General features: G+C 48.9%; 1 protein-coding gene across 1 annotated transcript in view; it reads right to left on the reverse strand.

The window, feature by feature from the left end:
• The window catches only part of CSMD2 (CUB and Sushi multiple domains 2), a 648,967-nt gene that overhangs the window by 424,747 nt on the left and 201,068 nt on the right, over positions 1 to 23,152 (reverse strand). The window contains exon 4 of the mRNA XM_047793175.1: positions 7,032 to 7,226. Within this exon, the coding sequence (XP_047649131.1) occupies positions 7,032 to 7,226 (195 nt within the window). The remainder of the gene's footprint in view (positions 1 to 7,031; positions 7,227 to 23,152) is intronic.

The raw sequence follows: 23,152 nt of genomic DNA on the forward strand, positions 1-23,152 counted from the left end.
GAACAACATCTGGTGCTTAATGGGCAGTTAATAACTAAGGATTGAGCCAATGACTGGCTGGCACATAGTAGGCACTCAATCAAAAGTTGTTGAAACCCAAGTGAATGAACAAGTAAGCAATCAGCCCTTTTAGGCCTCCCCACATGTCCCTACATGAAAACTCAGAGCAGCTTAGCTGCACACCAGTGACCCACAGCTCTGAGCTGGCACGGCTAGGGTTGAATGTAGACATGTTGGATTCCATGCTCTTTCTGTGCCCAACACTCTGCTTCTGTCTCATATTCCACAGAGCTTCCTCCCCCTGGGACTGGAAAAACTGGAATGCAGCCAGGCACTTGGAGGCCAAGCTGCTACAGACCAAACACCCGTTTCCCTGGGTTTGGGGCAGGTTTGGGTTTGGCTTGGACTGCATAAGTCAAGTCTTTCTTGTTCAGGCTGCTTTCTCTCCACCACCCGCCTCTCAGCCCCCAGCACACTTGAATCCCTTTCCTCCACTCCGCAGCCCTCTTTGATACAAGGCCAATGCCCCTCACACATCAAAGAACCCTTGTAAAATCCACATGATCTTCCTTCTTGAGGATCAAAGAGGTTCCACGAGGCTCAGGGCACCCAGGGACCTCTGCCTTTGAAAAAGTGCCCAAAGTGTCACAAAGTGATCGGAGACCTTCCCCCTTCTCTCTGCCAAGCTGGGCTGGTAGCCTTGGGATGGGCCTCCCTGGAGGTCAGGCTCACACCTGTTCTGTCCCTGGCCCCCAGCTGGTGCCCTGTCTTTTTGGTCTGTGTCTCCAGACTGAGCCTACCTCTCAGCCAGGCAGGTGGTATTTCCTGTTTGAGGCGGAGGCACCCCAGTCTCCAACCTGCTCCACGAAGCCTTGGACTCAATGAAGTCATGTCTCTTGGAACTGCTGGGAGGTGGGCTAACCTAGGCCAGTAGTTTCCCTTTCGGGCACACATGCCTACATAATCCTGATGGTGAATTAGACCCATCCAACCATCCATTCGCTCAGCAAATATTTACAGACCACTGCCCAGTGGATGAGGTTTATCCACTCACAGATGCCAGCCCTTGAGAGTTCTACACATGAGGGAGAAAGGCCAAAAGGCTTTAATCCTCCCTGAGTCTGAACCCGCTAACTCTGGCATGACTGTAGCTCCTGGCACCGGGCAACATGCGAGGGATACCCTCTGCTCCTGTTAGCTCGGCCTCCTGAGGAGGATGGTTTGGAAAATCACTTTCAGAAAGTCATGAGCAGTACTGAGGATGCTTCTCAGGCTCTTCTTGCAGCATGTGGTGAATGAGAATAGAGAAATGGACCTGAAGCCCCGGGGACTCCGAGAGCAGGACAGCATTCCGCTCCCTCCCAACTTTGAGCAGAGCCTCATCTCAGGCCCCTCTGGCCCTGGGGAGTCTCCCAGGCTTGAAGCCCTTCTGAAAGAAGGATTTCCATGCTCGGCTGGCTTCTCTGGCATGCATGTTCTGGAAGGGAGCCTTTCTGGTTTGGCTAATTACAAGCTACTTAGAGGGGACTTAGAAAGGTCAGCCTGGAACTCCTTCCAGGAGGGCCTTGTGTTCCATGCTAAGGAATCTGAACTTGACCCTGTTAGTGATAAAAAGCCACTGGCAGGATTCTAAGCAACGAGTGGTGGTGTCAGATCTGTATCTTAGGACGTTCACTCCTGGATGGAGAATGAATTGGGATGTGTGTGGCAGGGGGATTGGAGATGCTTGGCAGTGAGATGGGAGAGAGTTGGGAGGGCCTGGACCATCAGCAGCCGGGTCCCCTGGACAGCGCAGTGGCAGAGGCATGGTGGGGAGGATCTGCCAGGACAAGGTGGCTAAGGATGCAGGGAGCAAGGAGGGTGAGGAAGTAACATGCTACTGGCATGTCTGGCTTGACCACCTTGGATGGTGACATGCTTCACTGAGCTGGGCAGGCAAGAAAAAGAGCAGGTTTGGAAAAAGAGAAAGAGTTAGGTTTTAGCATTGCCACATTTGCTGCACCCTCCAGGGAGGGGTTCGGGAGAGCGTGATATCCATGTGGGTCTGGTGCTTAGGAGAGAGGGAGGCTTGGAGGGAGAGATCAAAGCCATGCAGTGGATGAGAAGGTCTAAGAGATGCAAGAAGTTCCCAGAGAAGAGGCCACACTGGGCCCTCCAGCATTTAAGGGGAAAGATGGAGAAAAAAGTCAGTGGAGAAGAAGTGGGGAAAGAATTGTTGTCATCTGAGAGTTTAAAAGAGAATCAGGAGTGACCTGGGAGAGAGTTGTGACCCCAGAAGGCTCTCCATGCCCATGACTTACTGCTGTGATGTGAACCCTGGGGGAGCACTGTCACCAGCCCACTCTGCCCACCGAGGGGCAGCCTTCACCACTCCCCACGCCTGGACCTGCAGACCCTGCACTGCAGGGCCATGATCCGACTGGGCAAAGCAAGATGTCCATGAGGTGGCCCTTGTCACTCGTGTTTTCTTCTTTTTCTCTCTTTCTTTCTTTCTTTCTTTTTTTTTTTTGTTTTGCTTTTTAGGGCCACACCCTCAGCATATGGAGGTTCCCAGGCTAGGGGTCTATCGGAGCTACAGGTGCCAGCCACAGCCACAGCCACAGCCACAGCAATGGTGGGATCCAAGCCACATCTTCGACCCACACCACAGCTCATGGCAACACCGGATCCTTAACCCACTAAGGAAGGCCAGGGATCGCATCCGAATCCTCATGGGTTCTAGTTGGATTCATTTCACTATGCCACGATGGGAACTCCTTTTTTTTTTTTTTTTCTTGTATCTTTAGGGCCGCACCTGCAGCATATGGAGGTTCCCAGGCTAGGGGTAGAATTGGGACAACACCAGCATCCGAGCCACATCTGCAACCTACATCACAGCTCACGGCAATGCTGGATTCTTAACCCACTGAGCGAGGCCAGGGATTGAACCTGCATCCCCATGGATGCTAGTCAGAGTCGTTTCCCCTAAGCCATGATGGGAACTCCACTTTCTCACTCTTTAAAGTTGTACTGAAGTAGATTTGATTTATAAAGTTGTGAGCATTCCTTACCTTTGACTAGTGGGTTACCAAGAAAGATAATTTAACAGCGAGCCCCAGAGTTTCCTTCAAGTGAAAGCTCTCTATATTCAGGGAAATACCATCCTATACTGAAATAGCTTGGGTGGGAAAGGGAGACATTAGCCTGTAAGGAGATGGCAAAGCCAAGGGCAACTGGGTTCCTGTGCCTAAGAAGTTGACAGAAATCCTGAAATAGGGCTGAGGTTGAGAGGCAGCAAAGTGGAAAGGACTGGAGAAAGGAGAGGGGGTGACACACATCACAGGGAAGCTGGAGCCTGCCAAGATAGGAGCCAGAGAGAAGCTTCTATGGTGAAGGGCCCAAAGGTTTTGGGATTCCTGAATGCTCTCACTTTCATTTTAAGCCAGTTTATGTTGAGACATAAATTCCCTGCATTGCCACAAACTTTTCATAAAGACACTGCACCATGCAAACACCTGTGTTAGTGGCGTTTGATTTTGCTTTTTTTTTGGGGGGGGGGGATCAAGAAAAGTAGGCCAAGTTTTCCTTCTAAGTTGGCAGAATGGAACCAAGGGAGATGAGGCATGGTAGTGAGTTCAAGGTTCAGAGGAAGCCGACAATGACAAAAATTCCTGAAAATATTGGGAAAGATTGTAGGTTTCCACCACATTAAGATGGGATGTTGATGTGAATTGTACTTCACAGGACAAGGTGATAGCCCCCCTGCCTCTGATATTTGGGCTACATTTGTTTTCAGTTTCCATATTGACTAAAAGAGGATGATAGTTATAGTCCCATAAAGAGAGAGCTGTGTTATCTGTTTCACAGCTTAAATGCTCAACTTCATGTACTATCATGTTTCACATTCTATTATCATGTCACAACTCTGACTCTCCTCTTGGGACGGTCAGAGTGTTACACTGTGACATCTGCTGGGCAGAGACTGGGTACAGGTGCTATGAGGGAGAATGGAAATAGCAGATACAGGCCATGGGTAAGCCACTCAGGGCCACACACTTGTGTGCAGGTGCCAAGGTCTCATATGATTGGTTTGGTCATTCCTGGTTTCAGTCACATGGAGGGAGGCATGCCCCCACTTAGAAACGGGGCCTGAGAGGAAGGGACTGTGGAAGGCAGGAAAGGAGATTCTAGCTCCTTTGGGCTCCGCCAAGAAGGACTAACAAGCCTGAGGTCAATACCATTGGTTGAGAAGGGCTAAACAAACATGGCAACTCAGATTGATTGGTTATGGCTTGCCTGTTGGGAAGGAATTCAAAGCTGCCTCTGGACTCAAGAAGGAAGGGTACTATGATCAATTAATTATGTCTGCCATGGGAGTGGGAGAAGAGGAAGAGACCTATGTGCCAAGATATTTTTTCATCACTTGTAGAGACAGTTAAGAGTGTGTGAGCCTATGGTGGGAGAAGGAAGCTGCTTCTCCTTGAGCTAGTCTTCTATAGTAATGATAGAAAACCTTCCTCTAAACTTGAATCCAAGGAGAGCTACTTGTCCCAATCACTTCTCAACTCCTTGAAACAATCCTCCTAGACTTATACCTGAGTGTTCTGGGATCCATGGAACTGAAAGATGAGAGTTTCAAGAAGACTGGTCAACAGTGTAAAACCATTTTGAGAGGTCAAGGAATATCAGGGCCAAAACAATTCCCATATGCTTTGGCAACACAATGCAGAATATTGACAGCAAAGGCTAGTTTGTAGAGGAATAAGTGGGAGGTGAGGAGAGACAAGGCTGGACAGAGCTTTGAAGATGCTGGGCATTTGCTGGTGGTATGAAGAAACTCTTCCCTGTAATGTCATGGTCTCTGTATAACGTAGTTAAAAAATATCTACATGCATTATAATCTCAATATATATTTATGTATCTATTCATAATATATGCATATATGCAATATGTATTAGACAAGTTGGAGGCATAACCCTCCCAGACTTCAGACAATACTACAAAGCTACAGTAATCAAAACAGTATGGTATTGGCACAAAAACATGTGGGTCAATGGAACCCAGAAATATACCCACATGCTTACAGTCAATTAATCTTCAAGAAAGGAGGCAAGAATATACAATGGAGAAAAGACAGTCTCTTCAAGAGGTATTAGCAAAGTTGAACAGGTGCATGTAAATCAGTGGGGTTAGAACACTCTATACACAAAAATAAATTCAATTATGGCTTAAAGACTTAAACATAAGACATGATACCATAAAATTCCTAGAAGAGGACATAGGCAAAACATTCTCTAACATAAATTGTACCAATGTTTTCTTAGGTCAGTCTCCCAAGGCAATAGAAATAAAAGCAAAAACCAACGAGACCTAATCAAACTTACACACTTTTACACAGCAAACAAAACCATAAACAAAATGATGATCTAGGGAATGGGAGAAAAGTTTACAAACAATATGAGTGACAAGGGCTTCACTTCCAAAACATACAATCAGCTCATACAGTTCAACATCAAAAAACAAACAAACAACCCAATCAAAAATGGGTAGGAAACAAATAGACATTTCTCCAAAGACGTCATCCAGATGGCCATCAGGCACATGAAAAGATGCTCAAAGCTGCTAAGTATTAGAGAAATGCAAATTAAAACTACAATGAGGCATCACCTCACACCAGTCAGAATGGCCATTATTAAAAAGTCTACAAATAATAAATGCTGGAGAGGGTGAGGAGAAAAGGAAACCCTCCTACCCTGCTGATGGGAATGTAACTGCTGCAATCAGTAGGAAAACAGCATGGAGGTTCCTTAAGAAACTAAAAATAGAGTTGCCTTATGATCCAGCAAGTCTACTCCTGGGTGTAGGACCAGAAAAGATGAAAATGCTAATTCAAAAACATACATGCACCCCAATGTTCATTGCAGCATTATTTACAATAGCCAAGACATGCAAGCAACCTAAATTTCCACTGACAGATGAATGGGTAAAGAAGAAGTGGTATGTGTATACAGTGGAATATTACTGAGCCATGAAAAGAATGAAATAATGCCATTTGCAGCAACATAGATGGACCTAAAGATTCTCATACTAAATGAAGTAAATTAGATGGAGAAGACAAATATCATATGTTATCACTTCTATGTAGGATTTTTAAAAATGATATAAATTCACTTATTTACAAAATAGAAAGAGACTCACAGACAAAGGGAACAAATTTATCGTTACCAAAGGGGAAGCTGGTGGGGGGATACCTTAGGAGTTTAGGATTAACAAATACACACTACCACATACAAAAGAAACCGCAAGGTCCTACTGTATCGCGCAAGCTAGTCAATATTTTGTAAGAACCTATAATGGAAAAGAAGAAAATTTGAAAAAGAATACATGTGGTTTTGACTATATGAGAGGGCTTAGAGGAGGGCACCATTAAACAGAGAGAGAGGAACGATGAGGTTGCGGGTTCAACCCCTGCCCTTGCTCAGTGGGTTGGGGATCCGGCATTGCCGTGAGTTGTGGTGTAGGTTGCAGACACGACTCGAATCCGGCGTTGCTGTGGCTCTGGTGTAGGCCAATGGCTATAGCTCCGATTCAACCCGTTGCCTGGGAACCTCCATATGCCGCAGGAGCGGCCCTAGAAAAGGTAAAAAGACCAGAAACAAATAAATAAATAAATAGAGAGAGAGAAAAGAAAAAACAATCAATGCCAGGGTGAGGTCAGAAGGAAAGCAGCAGGGAGTGAGCCATGTACAAGACACTCTGTGTAACATGAAATGATGCATCTTCTGAGAGAGGAGGGCAGACCAGCTAAAACCATATTTGCTGATGTAGGGGAAGACTGAGGGAAGGCATACCTGAGGGCTAGAAGGTCCAGAGAGACCAAAAAGCCCCTAGAACGCCTGGGGACCCTGAGGGCCCTTGGTGGCCCCCAGGAATGGCCTCCCTATAGTCAGTGACCCACATCCTGCTGGAGTGGATGGAGACTGGGTCCCATCAGAAGCTCCAGCATTCCTCCCTGGTGCCCCCCACCCCTTGGACCCTCCCTGTCCACCTACCTCTGCAGGAGGGCAGCGGGAAGTCCCACGTGGCACTGTTTTCGGAGCTGGCGTGGCAGGTGAGCACGGCGTGGCCCTCCAGGAAGAAGCCGGGGTTGCAGCTGTAGCGGACCTTGTCGCCGAGGTTGAAGGTTGAGCCCTGCTGGATGCCGTTGGGCAGCCTCCCGGGGTTCCCGCACGTGTGGCTGGGGAGAACTGCGAGCAGAGGGAGAGACACGCGGGCCATGAGCCGGGCTCCAGCCTCCGAGAAAGCAGCGGTGGGGCACCTCCCTGGGCGACCCTCCTTCCTGAGCCTCCTTCCTGCGATAGGAAAGGGCCACCCCCTCAAGGCTGCCTGGTCCCTGAGTCCTCAAAGAGGTCACGCATAAGCAATTTATACCTGGACATCCAGGTTTCCTGCCTTTTCTCACGTGCAGCCTTGAATGTGACGTCTGAACCCTCGGATAAGCCTCAGCTAAATCGGTTTCACCTGTATCCTGCCTTGACCAATCAAGATCGTTTTAATTGTTTCTGCAAAAGACTTGCATGTCCTCCAAGTGGCAAGGAGCCTGAATGATAAGATGTTTGCCTGAATTGTTTCCTAGGAATTTGCGGTCTAGTTCAAGCTGAGCCGGGTAAGACTATAGGACCACGGACCTTCTAACTGGGCATGCGCAAGTGTCCGCTCAGTGACCTTTTGATGTCAGCAGGCCCCAAACTCCACCCTCAGATGGTGCTAAGCCCCCGCCCCCACAAACGTGCAGAGGCCGGGAGCTTAGTTACAGCTGCGCAGAACCGTGATTATTGCCCCTTTTCCCCGGCAGCTTTCCCTACGCTCCCCACGCCTCAGACGGCCCAGCTTCTTTCATCTCGAACCCATAAATCCCCGAGCCTTCAGGGAGGCCGATCTGAGACTTGTCCTCCCATCTCCTTGCTCAGCGACCTTATGAATAAACCCTCTCTTTGCCGCAAACCTCGGTGTCTCCACATTTTGGCTTGCTCTGTGCTGGGCTCAGTGACATGTCCACCTATCCCTGGAGCTGCCCCTGGGGAAATCACTTTCATCTCTTGGACTTGGTCTCTGTGATTTCAGACTCTACAATCCTGTCCACTAAACACCACAGTAGGGACATAGATAATGGCACCAAGTAGGTGCTCATTAAATCCGATGTCCTTTCTTTCATGTCTATCTGCCCTGGCAGTCAGAGGACTACTTTGGCCCAGCGGGTTTGGGGGAGTTGAAGGGGTCATTAGTGCTGGAGTAGGCAGTGAGGTGGGGAGACAAGAACCTGAGTTCTGATCAGACTGACCCATTTCAAGGGGAAAATGGGGAGCTGGAGACTGTGACATACACTGTGCCAGCGAGCCAGGGCAATGATGGTCAGCCACATAGGCGTGCTCTTTATCCAAGGGAAACAGTCTTGGTGAGGGTGTGAGAGCATCATGACTGCCAATCAGGAGGGGGAGAGGGAGGGCACAGCTCCTTGTTCAACCTGACTCAGCAACCCCTCCTCTCTCCTGTTCTTCCTGAGTTGGAACTGCCTGTGTCCAGAAAGGCACCCCCCCCACCCTCCCACACCTCCCCCTAAGGTGAGGACAAGTGGTCACGGCCGTGTCTAGACAGACTGCCATCCAAGTACCTCCGAATTAGTTCATCTGGCAATGATTCATAGGGCAGGGTGGTGGAAAGTACAGACCTGAGAGCCTCAGTGCTTGGCTTTGCATGCTGGCCTGATGGCTCATGACCCCTGGGACCTTGAACAAGTCTCTTAACCTCTCTGTGCCTCAGTTTCCTCATCTGTAAGAGGCAGTTCACACTAGTACCTTCCTCTGGGGTTGCTGTGAGAATTAAATGAGTGAAGGTGTGTAAAACACTTAGGGCAGAGCCTGGTTACAGTGTGAGCCACACAAGCGAATCTAAGTGAGAGATGTGCACGATTAAAAGTATGCTAAGTATTATGCGGAGACAGGGACCAGGCAGGGGACCAAAGCCAGTCAGGGGTAGTCAGAGACAGCTTCCTGGAAGAGGTGATGTCTATGCTGAACGCTGAGAGATTAGTAAGAATTAGCGAGGTTAAAGAGTGCTGCAGGAAAAGGAAATGTCATGTGCAAAGGTCCTGAGGCCAGAGATAGCCGAAGATCTCAGGGAGCCTGGAGTGAGATGGTAGGGGGTGGCAATGTTGAGGAATATAAACGAAGACGTGGAGGTGACCAGCCTGGATTCTAGAGAACTTTCCAGGCCCTTTCAGTGTCCTCTTCCAGCCCATTTTGCTGTCTTCGAGGACTCTCTCTGCCAGCCTTGCTAATCTTAGAGTCCTCAGAAAGAAGGCTTTCCTCCCTCCCCCCTTTCCTCCCCTCCCAGGAGGAGAGAGCTTGTTGTAGAGGGAAAGGGCAGAGTTTGGTACCAGCTTGATCTGACCTGAAACCAGATGATGTCACTGTCTTATTCTGTGGCCTTGAGTCATGTGACCTCTCTGAGCTTTAGTTTTCTCAACCAGAAAGGTGGTTGAGGGGTATAATAGCTGATGTATGGCTGGCCCAGTGTCCAGCACATAGTAGGTACTCAAAAATGGCAGAAGTTATCCTTCCACTGTGCTGTAGGGCCACAAGGGCAAAGGCTTGGTCTGGTCCCTGGGTATATCCTGGGAGCCTAACATGGTGCTGGCATTCGTCAGGACCTATTTGAGCATCCCTCAATTACTCCTTTGGAAGAGTTATTCATTGATGCATAAGTTTCCTTCACGCAATGAAAATTTATTGTAGGCCTACTGCACTCTGTGCTGGCAAAATAGCAATAAAGTAGACAAAAAAAAAAAGGTCCCTGTCCTTAAGTGGCTTATGTTTTTTGGGAGAGCTATTGCAAGGCCCAAAGAGCCCTTCCCTGTCTGTTCTCTATCTCTAACAAGTGAAACGACCCAGACAAAAGGATTGAACCTCCATCGCCCTATCCATTAGCCTAGCTTAGAACAGTCCCTGTGCTCCTGGCTTTCTTGGCATTTCCCATGATCCCACAGCAATGGCTTCCTGGGCATTTCCCATGATCCCACAGCAATGGCTTCCTGGGCATTTCCCATGATCCCATAGTGCTGGCTCCCTTGACATTTCCCATGATTCTGCTCCTGGCTTCCTTGGAATTTCCCATGATCCCATGCTGCTGGCTGTAGGGGAGGCAGTGTCTGTGACGTGTGTTTGTCCTGTTGTGGGTGGGAGAGGCAGGTCAAGCAAACATTTGGAGAAGAGAGCAATCTAAGGTGGTGGTGGGGAGTCAACCAGGGGAAATGGGCTGAGAACTGGTGTAGAACTAACGTTTCATTTTCCACAACAAGACGCAAAAACCCAATTTAATTAAATTACTAATGTCAAATTTTTAATGAACCTGCTTCTGCTTTGGGCTTTCTTCCTTTGAAATTAATGACTGGAACGTCACTATAAATAAAATTTGATTCTTTTTAAAAAGTCACTCTCAAACGCTCACTGCTCTTTACTTAATGAGCTGTTCATAATCATACCACTGTGACCTGCTACCTTCACTGGAACTTGGGTGTGACGAGCTGGGGACTCATTTCCAGCCCCACCTTGGAATCAACCCACATGGTAACTAGTATCCAGGAGGACTCGGGTTTGATCCCTGGCCTCACTCCATGGGTTAAGGAACCAGTGTTGCTGTGAGCTGTGGTGTAGGTCAAAGATGCGGCTCGGATCTAGCATTGCTTTGGCTGTGGTGTAGGCCAGCAGCTGTAGCTCTGATTCGACCCTAGCCTGGGAACTTGCATGTGCTGTGAGTGCAGCCCTAAAAAGACAAAAAAGACAAAAAAAAACCCCACCAAAACCCAAAAAACAACCAAATTTCACCTTTTTATAAGGACGCCAATCATACTGGATTAGGACACACCTAATGGCTAAGGCCCTATTTCCAAATAAGATCATATCCACAGGTACTGGGGTTGGGGCTTTGACATATCTTTTTTTTTTTTGTCTTTTTGTTATTGTTGTTGTTGGTGTTGGTGTTGTTGTTGCTATTTCTTGGGCTGCTCCCGTGGCATATGGGGGTTCCCAGGCTAGGGGTCGAATCGGAGCTGTAGCCACCGGCCTATGCCGGAGCCACAGCAACGCGGGATCCGAGCCGCGTCTGCAACCTATACCACAGCTCTCGGCAACGCCGGATCGTTAACCCACTGAGCAAGGGCAGGGACCAAACCCGCAACCTCATGGTTCCTAGTCGGATTCGTTAACCACTGCGCCACGACGGGAACTCCCTGACATATCTTTTTTTGAGGACACAATTCAATTCATAACAGGGCTGCCGTACAGATTCAGTAAAGCTAGAATTATGAAACTCACCATTGAGTTCCTGGTATGTTTTGGGCCCTGGGCTACAAATTTATTTTACTTAATCCTCAAAACAATCACGTGTGATACCTATTATCCTCATTTTAGAGATGGAAAATACTGAGACACAGAGCACTTAAGTAACTTCCCTAAGGCCACACAGTTTCAGAGCTAGATTGTCAATATGGGTCCTTCTGGCTCCATCATTCAGCACCCTCAATTTTGTGGGTTTTTTTTTTTTTTTTTTTTTTGCTTTTTAGGGCTGCATCCACAGCACATGGAGATTCCCAGGCCAGGGATCTAATCGGAGCTGTAGCCGCTGGCTTACACCACAGCAACACAGGATCTGAGCTGCGTCTGCGACCTACACCACAGCTCACAGCAACACCGGATCCTTAACCCACTGAGCGAGACCTGCTCCTCATGGATGCTAGTCAGATTTGTTAACCACTGAGCCATGACGGGAACTCCATCACCCTCAATTTTGGAATAAACACTGCTTCTGACAGAGACAGTGCCCAGCATCAAGTGGGTGCATAATAACCAAGAGTTCCCTTCCTCCCTTCATTATTCTAGACTCCGAGACAAGATGAAGGGTGATTACCTGATTGTCCAGATTTAATTGTCTGTCTTTTCTTCTCCAGTCTGGTTTGCCAATCCTGTACTTTTGAATAATGTCAAGGGTAACATTTAAAGTGTGGCCTTTTGTAATGTGTCTGATGCACAACTTCTGGACGGACAGAAGAGATCGGAGATAAGCCACAAAGCCAGGATTTCTAAGGCACAGCATTCTTTGATTTTTGGATTTTGCCCATGTGTTTTTTTTTTTTTTTTTGGCACAGATATTATACCCGTTTATGCTCTCCCATATATAAAATCCCTTTGATTGCTTACAAAGTGAAGAGTGGGATATTTACATCCAAAGCAGCCCAGAACAATGTTATTAAAGCTGTGCCTGACATTGTACAATTCCATTGTAGATTAGCTGTGGGGAATTTTGTCCCTTCTACAAAGCCCCGGCTCTTGCCAATCAACGTGATATTCTCAGTGATTGTATGACAATGAATCTCCACTGTGGTTGGAGTGCAGTAAAAGCGACATCATGCCTTCTTTTATTTTTAATTTGAGACTTTAGTTCCCATATTATAATGAAGAGTCGTTTATGCTCTCTGGACAAGGACCCTCCATATGTTTTCATTTCTTATCATCCATCAAGTAACTTGTTTCATCTCCATGGCCATATGGTTGATACAAAGTGGCAGAATGGCTGGGAGAAAGGAGGAAGAAGAATAGGGGACATGGAGATTGGGGGTGGGGGTGGGGGGGGGTGTATTTGTGGGAGTGGTACTTGAGGGGGAGTAGGCTAGGTCAGGGGAGGGAAGAATAAATACCATTATCTTTTGAGCACCCACTTTGTGCTAGGCACTTCTGCGTCACACGTTATTTAGTTAATCTTTAAAACTCCCTTACTTTCAGCTGTTGGCTTCGTAAACATAATTTATTGCACACTGACTATGTGCCATCCTCATTATCAAGTGCTCTGTGTATATTTCCATCCCCCCAAGTTGTCTACACTTACTGTCTCCACTTCCTCTCCTCCCATCTAATACAGCATAGAGCTGATATATTCATGTGTTCATTTTTTTTCTTTTTTGTTTTAGGGCTGCACCTGTGGCATATGGAAGTTCCCAGGCAAGGGGTCAAACCAGAGCTGCAGCTGCCAGCAGACACCACAGCCATGGCAATGCCAGATCAGAGCCTCATCTGCAACTTACATTACAGCTCATGGCAATGCCGGATCCTTAACCTATGGAGCAAGGCCAGGGATCGAACCCACATCCTCATGGATACTAGTAGGGTTCTTAACCTACTGAGCCACAATGGGAACTCCCATTTGTTCACTGTTTTTCTCACTCTGCTACAATATAAGCTCCATGATACAGACATTTTTTTAAAAATCTATGTTGTCATTGTCTGTGTCCCAGTTCCTATGACAGTGCCTGATGCAGAATATTACCTCGCTAAAAGTTTATTGAGTGACTTAATGATCATATTTAATCCTCCCAATAACCTATGGAGAGAGAGGCTATAATAACTGTTGAGATGAGTGTGAATGCCAGAGAAGTTGGAGCATGACCCAGGCCCCATAGCTCACCGAGGTTAGAGCTGGGTGTCCACAGCCGTGCCTGGCCACCAAGTGCATGTGCTTTCTGCCTGCACTAGGCGTGCTGGCGCTGACCAGTCTACACAGAGTCCGTGGTGACTGGTGTACCTTGAAACACCCTCACCGGGGACTCACACTCATTCTCCTTGTGGAGGTGACTTAGATTGGCAAGCAGGCCAGTCAACGCCTAGCCTAGTCCCATACATTTCTTACTTCCTGTCAATAAAACAAAGGCAGGGGTGCCAGGGCCTCAGATGTGGTACTACGCAGGAGTTTACAGGGCCCTGTTCTGCCAAGCCTCTCCTGGACTAGCCTCTGGCATAAGTTCTCCCAAGTGAGCCGATTCTCTTAGCTCACGTTTGCAATTTTGCAACCTTCAGCATCAGGATCGCGTGGGGAGTTTTATATAAATACTGATGCCTAGACCTGTCCCCAAACCCATTGAATCCGAATTTCAGAGGCAGAGTCAGAGCCCCTCTCGGTGACTAAAGCAGAGCTGAAAATGAGAACCACTCGCAGTAACCTATTCATGTGGGTGAAGATTCCATTAGCCCGGTTGGGATATCACTCTGAGCTGTGAACTGTTTAATCTCCAGCGCCTTTCTTGTTATCGGGCTTTGACTTCCGGGAGCAGCAAGGCTGGCTTCTCCCTAGGATGCCACCATCCCCCATAAATCACTCTTGCTCTCTCCTTCCTTCTCATCATCTCTGAATCATCCTTGAACGTCTCATCATCTCTGGCCTGGATGTCTACACCCAACTCCCATCTCCCTGAGGCTGCACTGCTCCCTCTAATGCATTGTCTGCACTGACACTGGAGTGAGGTTTCTAGAACTGCAAATTCACCGTGGCCCTGCCCTGTTCTCCCAGCAGGAGCGCTTGTGCCAAAAGCAGGTTCCCTACGACCAAGGTGCACAGGCAAATGCAGGCCCTTTAGCCTTTTGCATGATGCATGCAAAAATACGTCATGATTTTAAAGATTAACAGAAATAAATCAGTGAAAGAAAAGGAAAACAATGCGAACTCTTCTATCACTGTCAGGATAAATCCAGTCTTGGGCTCCCACAGCCCCATCCTTCTGTGATCTGACCCCTGCTGGCATTTCCTGCCTTATCTCTTGGTCCCCCAATCTTGCCTCCCCCACTTCCTCTGTGAATCCCTCCTTGATACCTTTAGTGTCTTGTATAAACTGGGAAACCCCAGGAGAACACACCCGGACAGAATGTAACTTCAGGTACAATGTCCTTGGGAAGTGGCTCCCAGAAGCCTGGAACTCCCAGCCCATTCATTACGCAGGCTCACGCTGGTCATTGGGTTAATTTCACAATCGCACAAGCCCACATTTGACATGATTGTGTTTTTTTTATTGGACCCCACTTGGAGAATTAAGTTGGGCTTTTACTGGTGCTTCAATTCCTGTACTTGTCATACAATTGTCATTACAATTCCATCATTCATTCATTTCCAACACCCTGACTTCCAAACGGGAGCTAAGCCTGCTCGTAATTGTTTGTTTAGGTGCCTATTTTCATCTCTGGACTTCCCCCAGGGGCAGGAATGACATATTCTTTATTTATCTAGTGTTTGATTTAATGCCTGGCAGGAGTACCCTGATGAAATGTGTTGAATGAATATATATGTGTGTGTCTGTGTGTATGTAATTTATGCTACGTGCATTTAAAAATATGCATTATATAGAGAAAGCTACAAACTAAAAGCAGGGTTGGCAACCTTCTTCTGTAGAGAACCAGAGAGAAAATATTTCTGGCCTTATCTCTGTCTCAGTGATTCAGCTTTTCCACAGTGGTACAAAAGCAGCTACAGACCACACACGCTCCAACCAAGATTTCCTTATAAAACAGGCCCCCAGCCCATAGGCCACCGTTTGGCCCCCCTGAACTCATGCTAACTCAGTTACATACTTACCCCATATGTACAATTTGGATCTCAGGAACTTCCTCCCCTCTCCCCACAAGAGAGAACGGCAACTAAGAAAGATTAGTTTTGCCTGGAGTCAGGGATAGGAGGGGCTGTGAGGGGAGTGGGGGGTGGCTGTGCAGGGGAGAGTCCTGGACAGAAAGTGACTGGCAGGGAGGGGGCAGGGAGGAGACAGGAGGTTGGAACTTGGGGCCTGAGACCAAAACCACACTTCCTTTTCCCTTCCTTGTGGCCCTGGGGACAGGGGGCGTTGTGCTGGCTACAGTGAAGGGCTTGCATCTTTGCCTTCAGTCCCTGCTCTTTCCTATCGAAATAGAATTCATGTGAGTCCTCTGGGTGGCTCTTTAGGTTGTATTTGTAAAAGTCATTTTACAACGCTGGATCCTTAACCCACTGAGTAAGGCCAGGGATCAAACCTGTGTCCTTATGAATGCTAGTCAGATTTGTTTCCACTCAGCCACGATGGGAACTCCTGGAATAATAATAATAGTCACCTCTGGGGTATTTAATATGGGCGGGGCACTCAGTACGTTATCTGGACTCCTGTATTTCATCTTATTCTTCCAGAGGCACTATGACAGTTCCCTTTCAGGGGTCAAGGGGAATGAGGAACAGGGGAGCTACTCTGACTCTGTCATAATGATGGCTGGCATCAGGGCGGGGTTGACACTTGAGCCACTCGATCTCAGTGCCAGTGTCCTACTCAGGCTGTAACCTTGATCTTCAAGGCCTGTGTTTGTTTCACTGCTTTCCCAGAAAGGAGGCAGTGCTCTGAGCACCCACACAGTCCCTCTCCTTACCAGGCCTAGAGTCTGCTTGACCAGTCAGAGCCCTCGCTGGCCCCATCCCCCACCCACAACCACCTGGGGCTGTGGGGCATCCAGCATCCCACCAGCAGGCTATCAGTGGGAATTCTCCTGGACACACTCAGTAACCATAGGGCCCCATAGCCTCCTCTCTTTCATTTGCAATTCTTTAAAAGCAACACCAAAAAGATTACATCGTAGATTCCATAATAGAGCTGGCCAGTTAAAATACAGGATACTCAGTTAAATTTGAATTTCAGAGAAACAGAGACATTCCTTTTTTTCTTTTTAGGGCCCTACTTGCAGCATAGGGAAGTTCACAGGCCAGGGGTTGAACTGGAGCTGCAGCTGAGGCCTACACACAGGCCTACAATAGAGGCCCTCCGTGATGCAGCCTCTATTGCCCTCTGCAACCCCCAGCCCCGCTGTTCCCCTCTCAACCCTCCCGGTCCTCAGCTAGCCCTAGCACGGGGATTCTCCACCTCATCTAGACAGAGCAACTCTTGGAGAATCCATGGTCCCCTATGGAGAAACAGGGCAAAAGCCCGTCAGGGTTAAGCTTAGAATAGCCAACTGCAATTGAGACCTAATAGGATTATTTGCAGAATGAAGCCTAGAAACATTTCCCAAAGTACCTTCTATGTAACAGAGGCTGAGAAATGAATTCCAAGAGGAAAGCATTCAGCGGGTCAAAGCAACTTTGAAAAATGCTTCAGAAATTCTCTCCTCGGGGAAAAAAACCAAGGCTTCTACGTTTCTCTCAGAGGTTCTGCAGGAGAGAAACCTGTTTAACCTTTGCTTCAACCAGAGTCTCCAAAAATTTGACTCCAGACTCTCTCCTCTCCTTTTTTCTCAGAAACATCTATTAGCTTCTGAATTGTTTTTGTGGAACACGCCCTGGGACCAGCTAGATTCCAGATCAGATAAACCTGAGTGGCTTTGTTTGCCTTCTTAGTCATTATCATCATAAAACAACAAGAGAGATGATAGTTAACATTTACACAGGCCTTTCCAGGTTAACCAGCATTGTTCTTACAAACAGGACTCCCTTTGGCCCATCCAAACCTAGGTTTTGCTGTGGGCTGGGCTGGCCTGAGGCTTCCCAGACCCCAGTGGTCAGTAGCTTGGGGACTGGTTATCAATTCTTACCCAGGAAGTAAACTCATCACTCCCCGTTGAGGGCAGCCTCTGCTACAGACGGGCAGAGGCATTGGTTCGTTCTTGTCATCTGCCAACTTTTAGAGCAGGTCACGTTTTCTGTTTGGCTGTGGCAGAATGACCCTTGACCTGCTGGGCCTGGACTTCCTGCCAGAGGTCTGTGGCCAGGGCCAGCCAGGTTTGGTCCCCAGCCCTGCCACCAGCACACTGGAAGTTGGGAATCCTGAACCAATCCAACAAAGGGGCTCAAAGAGGAGGTGGTGATCTGGTTCAGCTGGGGGTCCTGTCCTGCCGCTGGGGGGACAGGATCCTGGAGAGGCTGCCCACACCAAAGGTCATCCTATCTCTGCTGGGGCTGATTCACCAGCTGCACAGTCGGCCTAGCTTCCCCCTTACCTTCACCAGGGCTCTGCAGGCCTCTCCCCAGGGCTGGTCTTAGCCCCCTGAATCTTACTGGCCAGGAAGGAAATACTACTGTTTCTTTTTTCTTTAGGGCCGCACCTGCGGCATATGGAGGTTCCCAGGTTAGGGGTTGAACTGGAGCTACAGCCCAGCCTATGCCACAGCCACAGCAACGAGGGATCCGAGCTGCGTCTGTGATCTGCACCACAGCTCATGGCCACACCAGATCCTTAACCACACTGAGCAAGGCCAGGGATCGAACCTGTGTTTTCATGCATGCTAGGCAGATTCGTTTCCGCTGAACCACAACGGGAACTCCATGAAATACTGTTTCTATGCACCAGCTCTGTCTGGGATGCCCATGACGATACCCCGCCTGCCACCTCCAGCCTTGTTTCCTCCTCTTGGCTTCCTGTCCAGGGCCATGAAGCCCCAGCACACTTCCCGGCCATCTCTCTTCACTTGCATCCCCTGGGAAGAAGCACAATATTTCAAAGGCTTTGGACCCCTCCGTGTCCCGCTAAGAACTAGACAGAGGGGCCTGGAGAGGAGCTGAGAAGTGAGGCTTCCAGACACCATCATCCACCTGTTTCTTGTATCTTCTTTTTTGCCTTTTTTTTTAAGGGCCGCATTTGCGGCATGTGAAAGTTTCCAAGCTAGGGATCCAGTTGAATTGGAGCTATTGCTGCCAGCCGATACCATAGCCACTGCAATGCCAGATCCAAGCCGTGTCTGTGACCTATACCACAGTTCACGGCAATGCCAGATCCTTAATCGATGGAGCAGGGCCAGGAATCGAATGCATATCCTCATGGATACTAAGATTCGTCTCTGCTGTGCAACAACGGGAACTCTGACCACAGCACTTTGAAAGAGCCATGCAGGGGTCTGCTCCTAAAAGGCCACCCCTAGATCCAAAGAAGAGCAATTCAAGAATGGTCCTACTATGCCTCAAAGCAAAATGCAGGTGACACAGAGGCCTGGAGGGGATGGATTCCAGCCCAGGAGCCTGTCCCTTCTCTGCCTCTCTCTTCACCGCCCTGGGCTGCCCATCAGCCGGCGGCACCCAGCCTCAAGGAGGATGGGAAGGAATAATTCAGAGCTCTTTCCTGGAAGAGACGGGTGGTATTTTCTTGGCAGAGAAGGGAGGGCGTTCCAGGTAAAGGAGCTGGTGCACGTCCAAGAGCACCAGGTCCCCTGGTGGGTTTCAGGCTCTTGTCCCTCATGTGACTTATTCCTAAATCCATCACAGTCCCCGGGTACCATCCTAGGGAGGATGGAGGCAAGAGGCCCGGGAGAACTGGAACCACCCTCTGTCTCCCACCAGCTGCTAGAACCCAATCACACTGTTACTGGAACTGTTCCCCAAAGGCAGATAAGCTCTTAACTCTGGCTCCTGACTGCTTAGAGCCTGGAGTCACAGCTTCCCCCAGAGCCTCCGGTGTGTTTCTAGACACCGGGGACTCCAGTCTCTCCTTCCCCTTTGTCCAATATCTGAACTTGACTCACAGTCACTGCTGCCGGCCACAGGCCGGGTCTCTGACCTTCCCACCCTCTTTTCCTTAGGCCACTCTATTAGGGCTGGAGGAGGGCTCCAGAAGCAGGCCTGGTTGTTTTTGCTCAGCCTCGAGCAGGAATCTGTGTAAAGGCTAGGGCCACTGTCACTCCACACTGTCAGCTGCCCAGCAGGCACGCTGGCTTACAGAAGAGCTGCTCATTCATTCATTCGCCCATCCATCCAATCAATGTCTTAGCACACAGGTGGTAGGCTGGGGGTCCCCCAATGCCCACCCTCCCCGCCCTCATTATGCTTACACCTGGAGATGGTATGCTTTTACTGAAGAAACTGCCAGAGCCCACCCAAGTCTGTGGCCCCTACAAGTGACATTTGAGTGGCTGCTCTGTGCCAGGAATTCTGCCCCACCTTACAGACCTGATCACCAAGAAAGATGGGTCTCTTTCCAGACCTTCTCCTACCCATCCACCCAGTCCCCACTGCGGGCTCCCTGCCAGCCTCACTCCTTCTCCAGGCCCCTGAACTGCTTCCACCATCACCTGCCTAGAACAACAAATCCAGTCACCATCCTTAAGCTTTCTGTGGCTCCCTGAGGCTGGCAGAGCAAACGGGCAACTTCCTAGCAAGGCGTTCAGGGCCCTTTATTATCAAGGCTCAGCCACCCGTTTGGGCTTTTCTCCCACAGTTCCCACCCTCAGCCAAGCTCCCCCCACCCCCAGCAACTGTCACCTCTCCTCCGCTGACCTCTCCCTTAGGGCCCCTCATGCTCCTAGGCCTCTGCATTTGCTGCCCTCTCCTCTGAAAATGTCCTTCGTTCCTTCCTATCTGGGAGCATCCTATCCCACTTTTAAGACTCAGTGCAAATACCCCTTATGAGAAGGCTTCCCCTTCTCCACCATGGAGGCAGCTAGTCCCGCATGCTTGGCACTGGCCTCCGTGAAGACACGCAGTCTAAAAAGCTGGTGGGGAGGCCACGGCCTCGAAGGAGGAGAAAACTAGGAGATCAGAGTCCTGGGAAACCTGTACAAACAGGAATGAGTGGGGGCCGTGGTGCCCAGAAGGATCCTGCCATGACGCCATGGCCAGGGATGTGTAAGTGTCACTGAGAGCTGGAGGCAACAGGAGAACAAACAGAGCCACTGAATTTAAGGGCCCGATTATGGAAGCAGAGGTATTACGCAGAGGTAAACAGTGGCGCATAGAGTGAAAGGCCTGAGTCAGCAGGACCTGAATGGCTGTGGATGATCCTCAAGGACATCAAGCTCTTTTCTGCCCCAGGGCCTTTGCACGGCTTTCCTGGGCCCAGAAGTGCTCTGGCCTCTGCTCATTGCGTGTCTCATTCATACTCCTCAGTCAGGTTTCAGCTCAAAGGTCGCCTCTTTGGAGAGGCCCACCCTGCCACTTAGCCTACCCTCAGTTATCCTCTGTCTCAACACACTTGATGTGACCTTCAGAGCATTGACCACAATGTGTAATCATTTTATGTGTTTTTAATTGTTTTTGCTGTAGTTTCTCCCTCACTTCTTGTTAGTATGGAAGTTCTTTGAGAACAGGGACCTTGTCTGACATTTCCGACCTTTAGCGACCCACGCAGAGCAGACACTCGGAAACTCTGTATTGAATGAATGACTCTAAGAATGAATGGAGGAAGCAGTGAGTAGATGCGCAGCAACCTCCATGTACCTGCACCTGGTTTCCTGTGAGAGGACCTGCTGTGCCCTTATCATGGGCCCCTCCTTACTGAGCTTCCTTCAGCGGCTTCTGTCACCCACAGACTTCCTAAGGCTGTAGGAGGCATTGTTTATCAGCTTGACTGCAAGTGTCAAAAATAAGCTGGCTGTCTCTCCAGCCAGCTAGATGAAAACTTGGGCACAGCTAGATGAAACTCTCCAGACTTCCTTGCAGTGGGGTTCTCTGCAGTGGAATATGGGCAAAGGTCATACATGCTACTTCCAGGCTTGGCTCATAAAAACCTCTGCAGCCTCTTCCAGGCTTGGTGTAGCTGGCCAGACCTGAGGGGATGCTGCGTCTCCAAGATGGAAGGAGGCTTCATCCCTGAACTACCATGTGGAGGAGGCTACCCCACCGAACTGAACACCTGCCCAGGATGGATACCAGAGTAGGAAGTGGGCTTCCAGTTCCTGGTCATGGAAATCTGAGTGTTTTTTAGTTGCCACAGCCCAGCCCACCATTCTCAGAGCTCTGACCTGATCATCCTTACAGTCAGGACCAGCTTCTCCTACATGATCCAAGTTCTGGCTGGTTCTGTCTGTCCCGCAAACATGACCCGTGCTGACTTGCCATGTTTCCCTGATGACTGCAGCTTGGCTGACCCGGGAGCTTGCCCTTCTCTGAGCTGTCTACCCGACAGCATCTCTGCTGCTCACAGACCTTAGAGCCTGCAGCCCTTTCTGGGCTCCATGGGCATAGAGCCCAAGTAGGTCTCTACCACTTGTGGGTCAGGAACCTTTTGAGAAAGGATAAAACTCATGGACTCTTCTCTTCCCAGGATCACAGGAGACACCGATCCCTGAGGTTAGGTACAGATCCTTGGTGCTTTTGTCCAGTATGGCAGACCTATCAGCCCAGCCCCAAGTTCAAAATATCCAGATTAGTTATCTACTGTATAACACGGTGAACTCTACTCAATACTCGGCAATAACCGATACGGGAATCTGAAAGAGAATGGATACACATATATGTATACCTGCTTCATTCTGCCGCACACCTGAAACTAACACAACATTGTAAGTCAATGATGCTCCAGGAAACATTCGTTTTAAGATATCCAAGCCAAACAAGGGCTTGTCTGATAGTCAACTCTGCTCCCTAGGGGAGATGGGTTGATTTCATCCACCCACAACCAGCTACGGCCATGTCCAAAATTTATCAGCCTGGTCCTCATTGGCTGGGCACTTCCTATGGACTAGACCCTGTGCTGCGTGCCTTCTATGCACAGGAGGCAAGATAAGGTATTAATAAGAGTGCAAGCCCAGGGCTCAAGAATCCCAGCATCACCACTTACTGAAAAGGGCTTCACCTCCCTGATGTTCAGTTTCCTCATCCAGAAAGCAGAGGTGTTTATAGATAAAGTTACACTAACTTTAATTAAGGGGATAATTGCCCCATAGGGTAGTTATGGGGTCAAGTCGGAGAATCCATGCAAAGCACCTAGCATGATGCTTGGCATGAAACGAGGGCTAGTTTCATTGCCTGCAACCCCTCCTCTTAGCTGTGAAGTGGGTGCTAGTATTATTCCAGCTCTACAGGGGAAGAAACTGAGACTGTAGACATAAAATAACTTGCCTGAAGTCACCAACCTAGTAACTGAAATGATTGGTTCTTGAACCACTACACTTGACTGCTTTTTACAGCTGATTGATACAGGGTTGCTATGGAAACCTGCAGGACCTTAGATGACACCTGGTGAGGCAAGGTGAGGGGCACGTGGGGGCACTGAGCAGGGCAGAAGTCCTGTGGGGAACACTGACTTAGCCTGGCCACCTCAATACCCTGAGTATACAGTTATGGCCAAGCCTGGGGTGGAGGAGAAGGAGGTGTGTTCACCACAGGAATTACCTACAGTGGCCAAAAGGGGGAAATAATCTGAGTGTCCATCAATGGATGAAGGGATAAGCCAAGTGTGGTACATCCATCCAATGGAATACTACTCAACCTTAACAAGGGAGGGAATTGTGTAACAGGCTATAACACGGATGAACCTCAAGAACATCACGCTAAGTGAAACGAGTCCCCGAAATACAAATGGCACACACTCTACTGACCGGAGGTCCCCAGAGAAGTCAAATTCACCAAGAAAGAAGGTGGA

This window comes from Phacochoerus africanus, chromosome 8 (genome assembly GCF_016906955.1).
Source record: "Phacochoerus africanus isolate WHEZ1 chromosome 8, ROS_Pafr_v1, whole genome shotgun sequence".
Taxonomy (NCBI): Eukaryota; Metazoa; Chordata; class Mammalia; order Artiodactyla; family Suidae; genus Phacochoerus; species Phacochoerus africanus.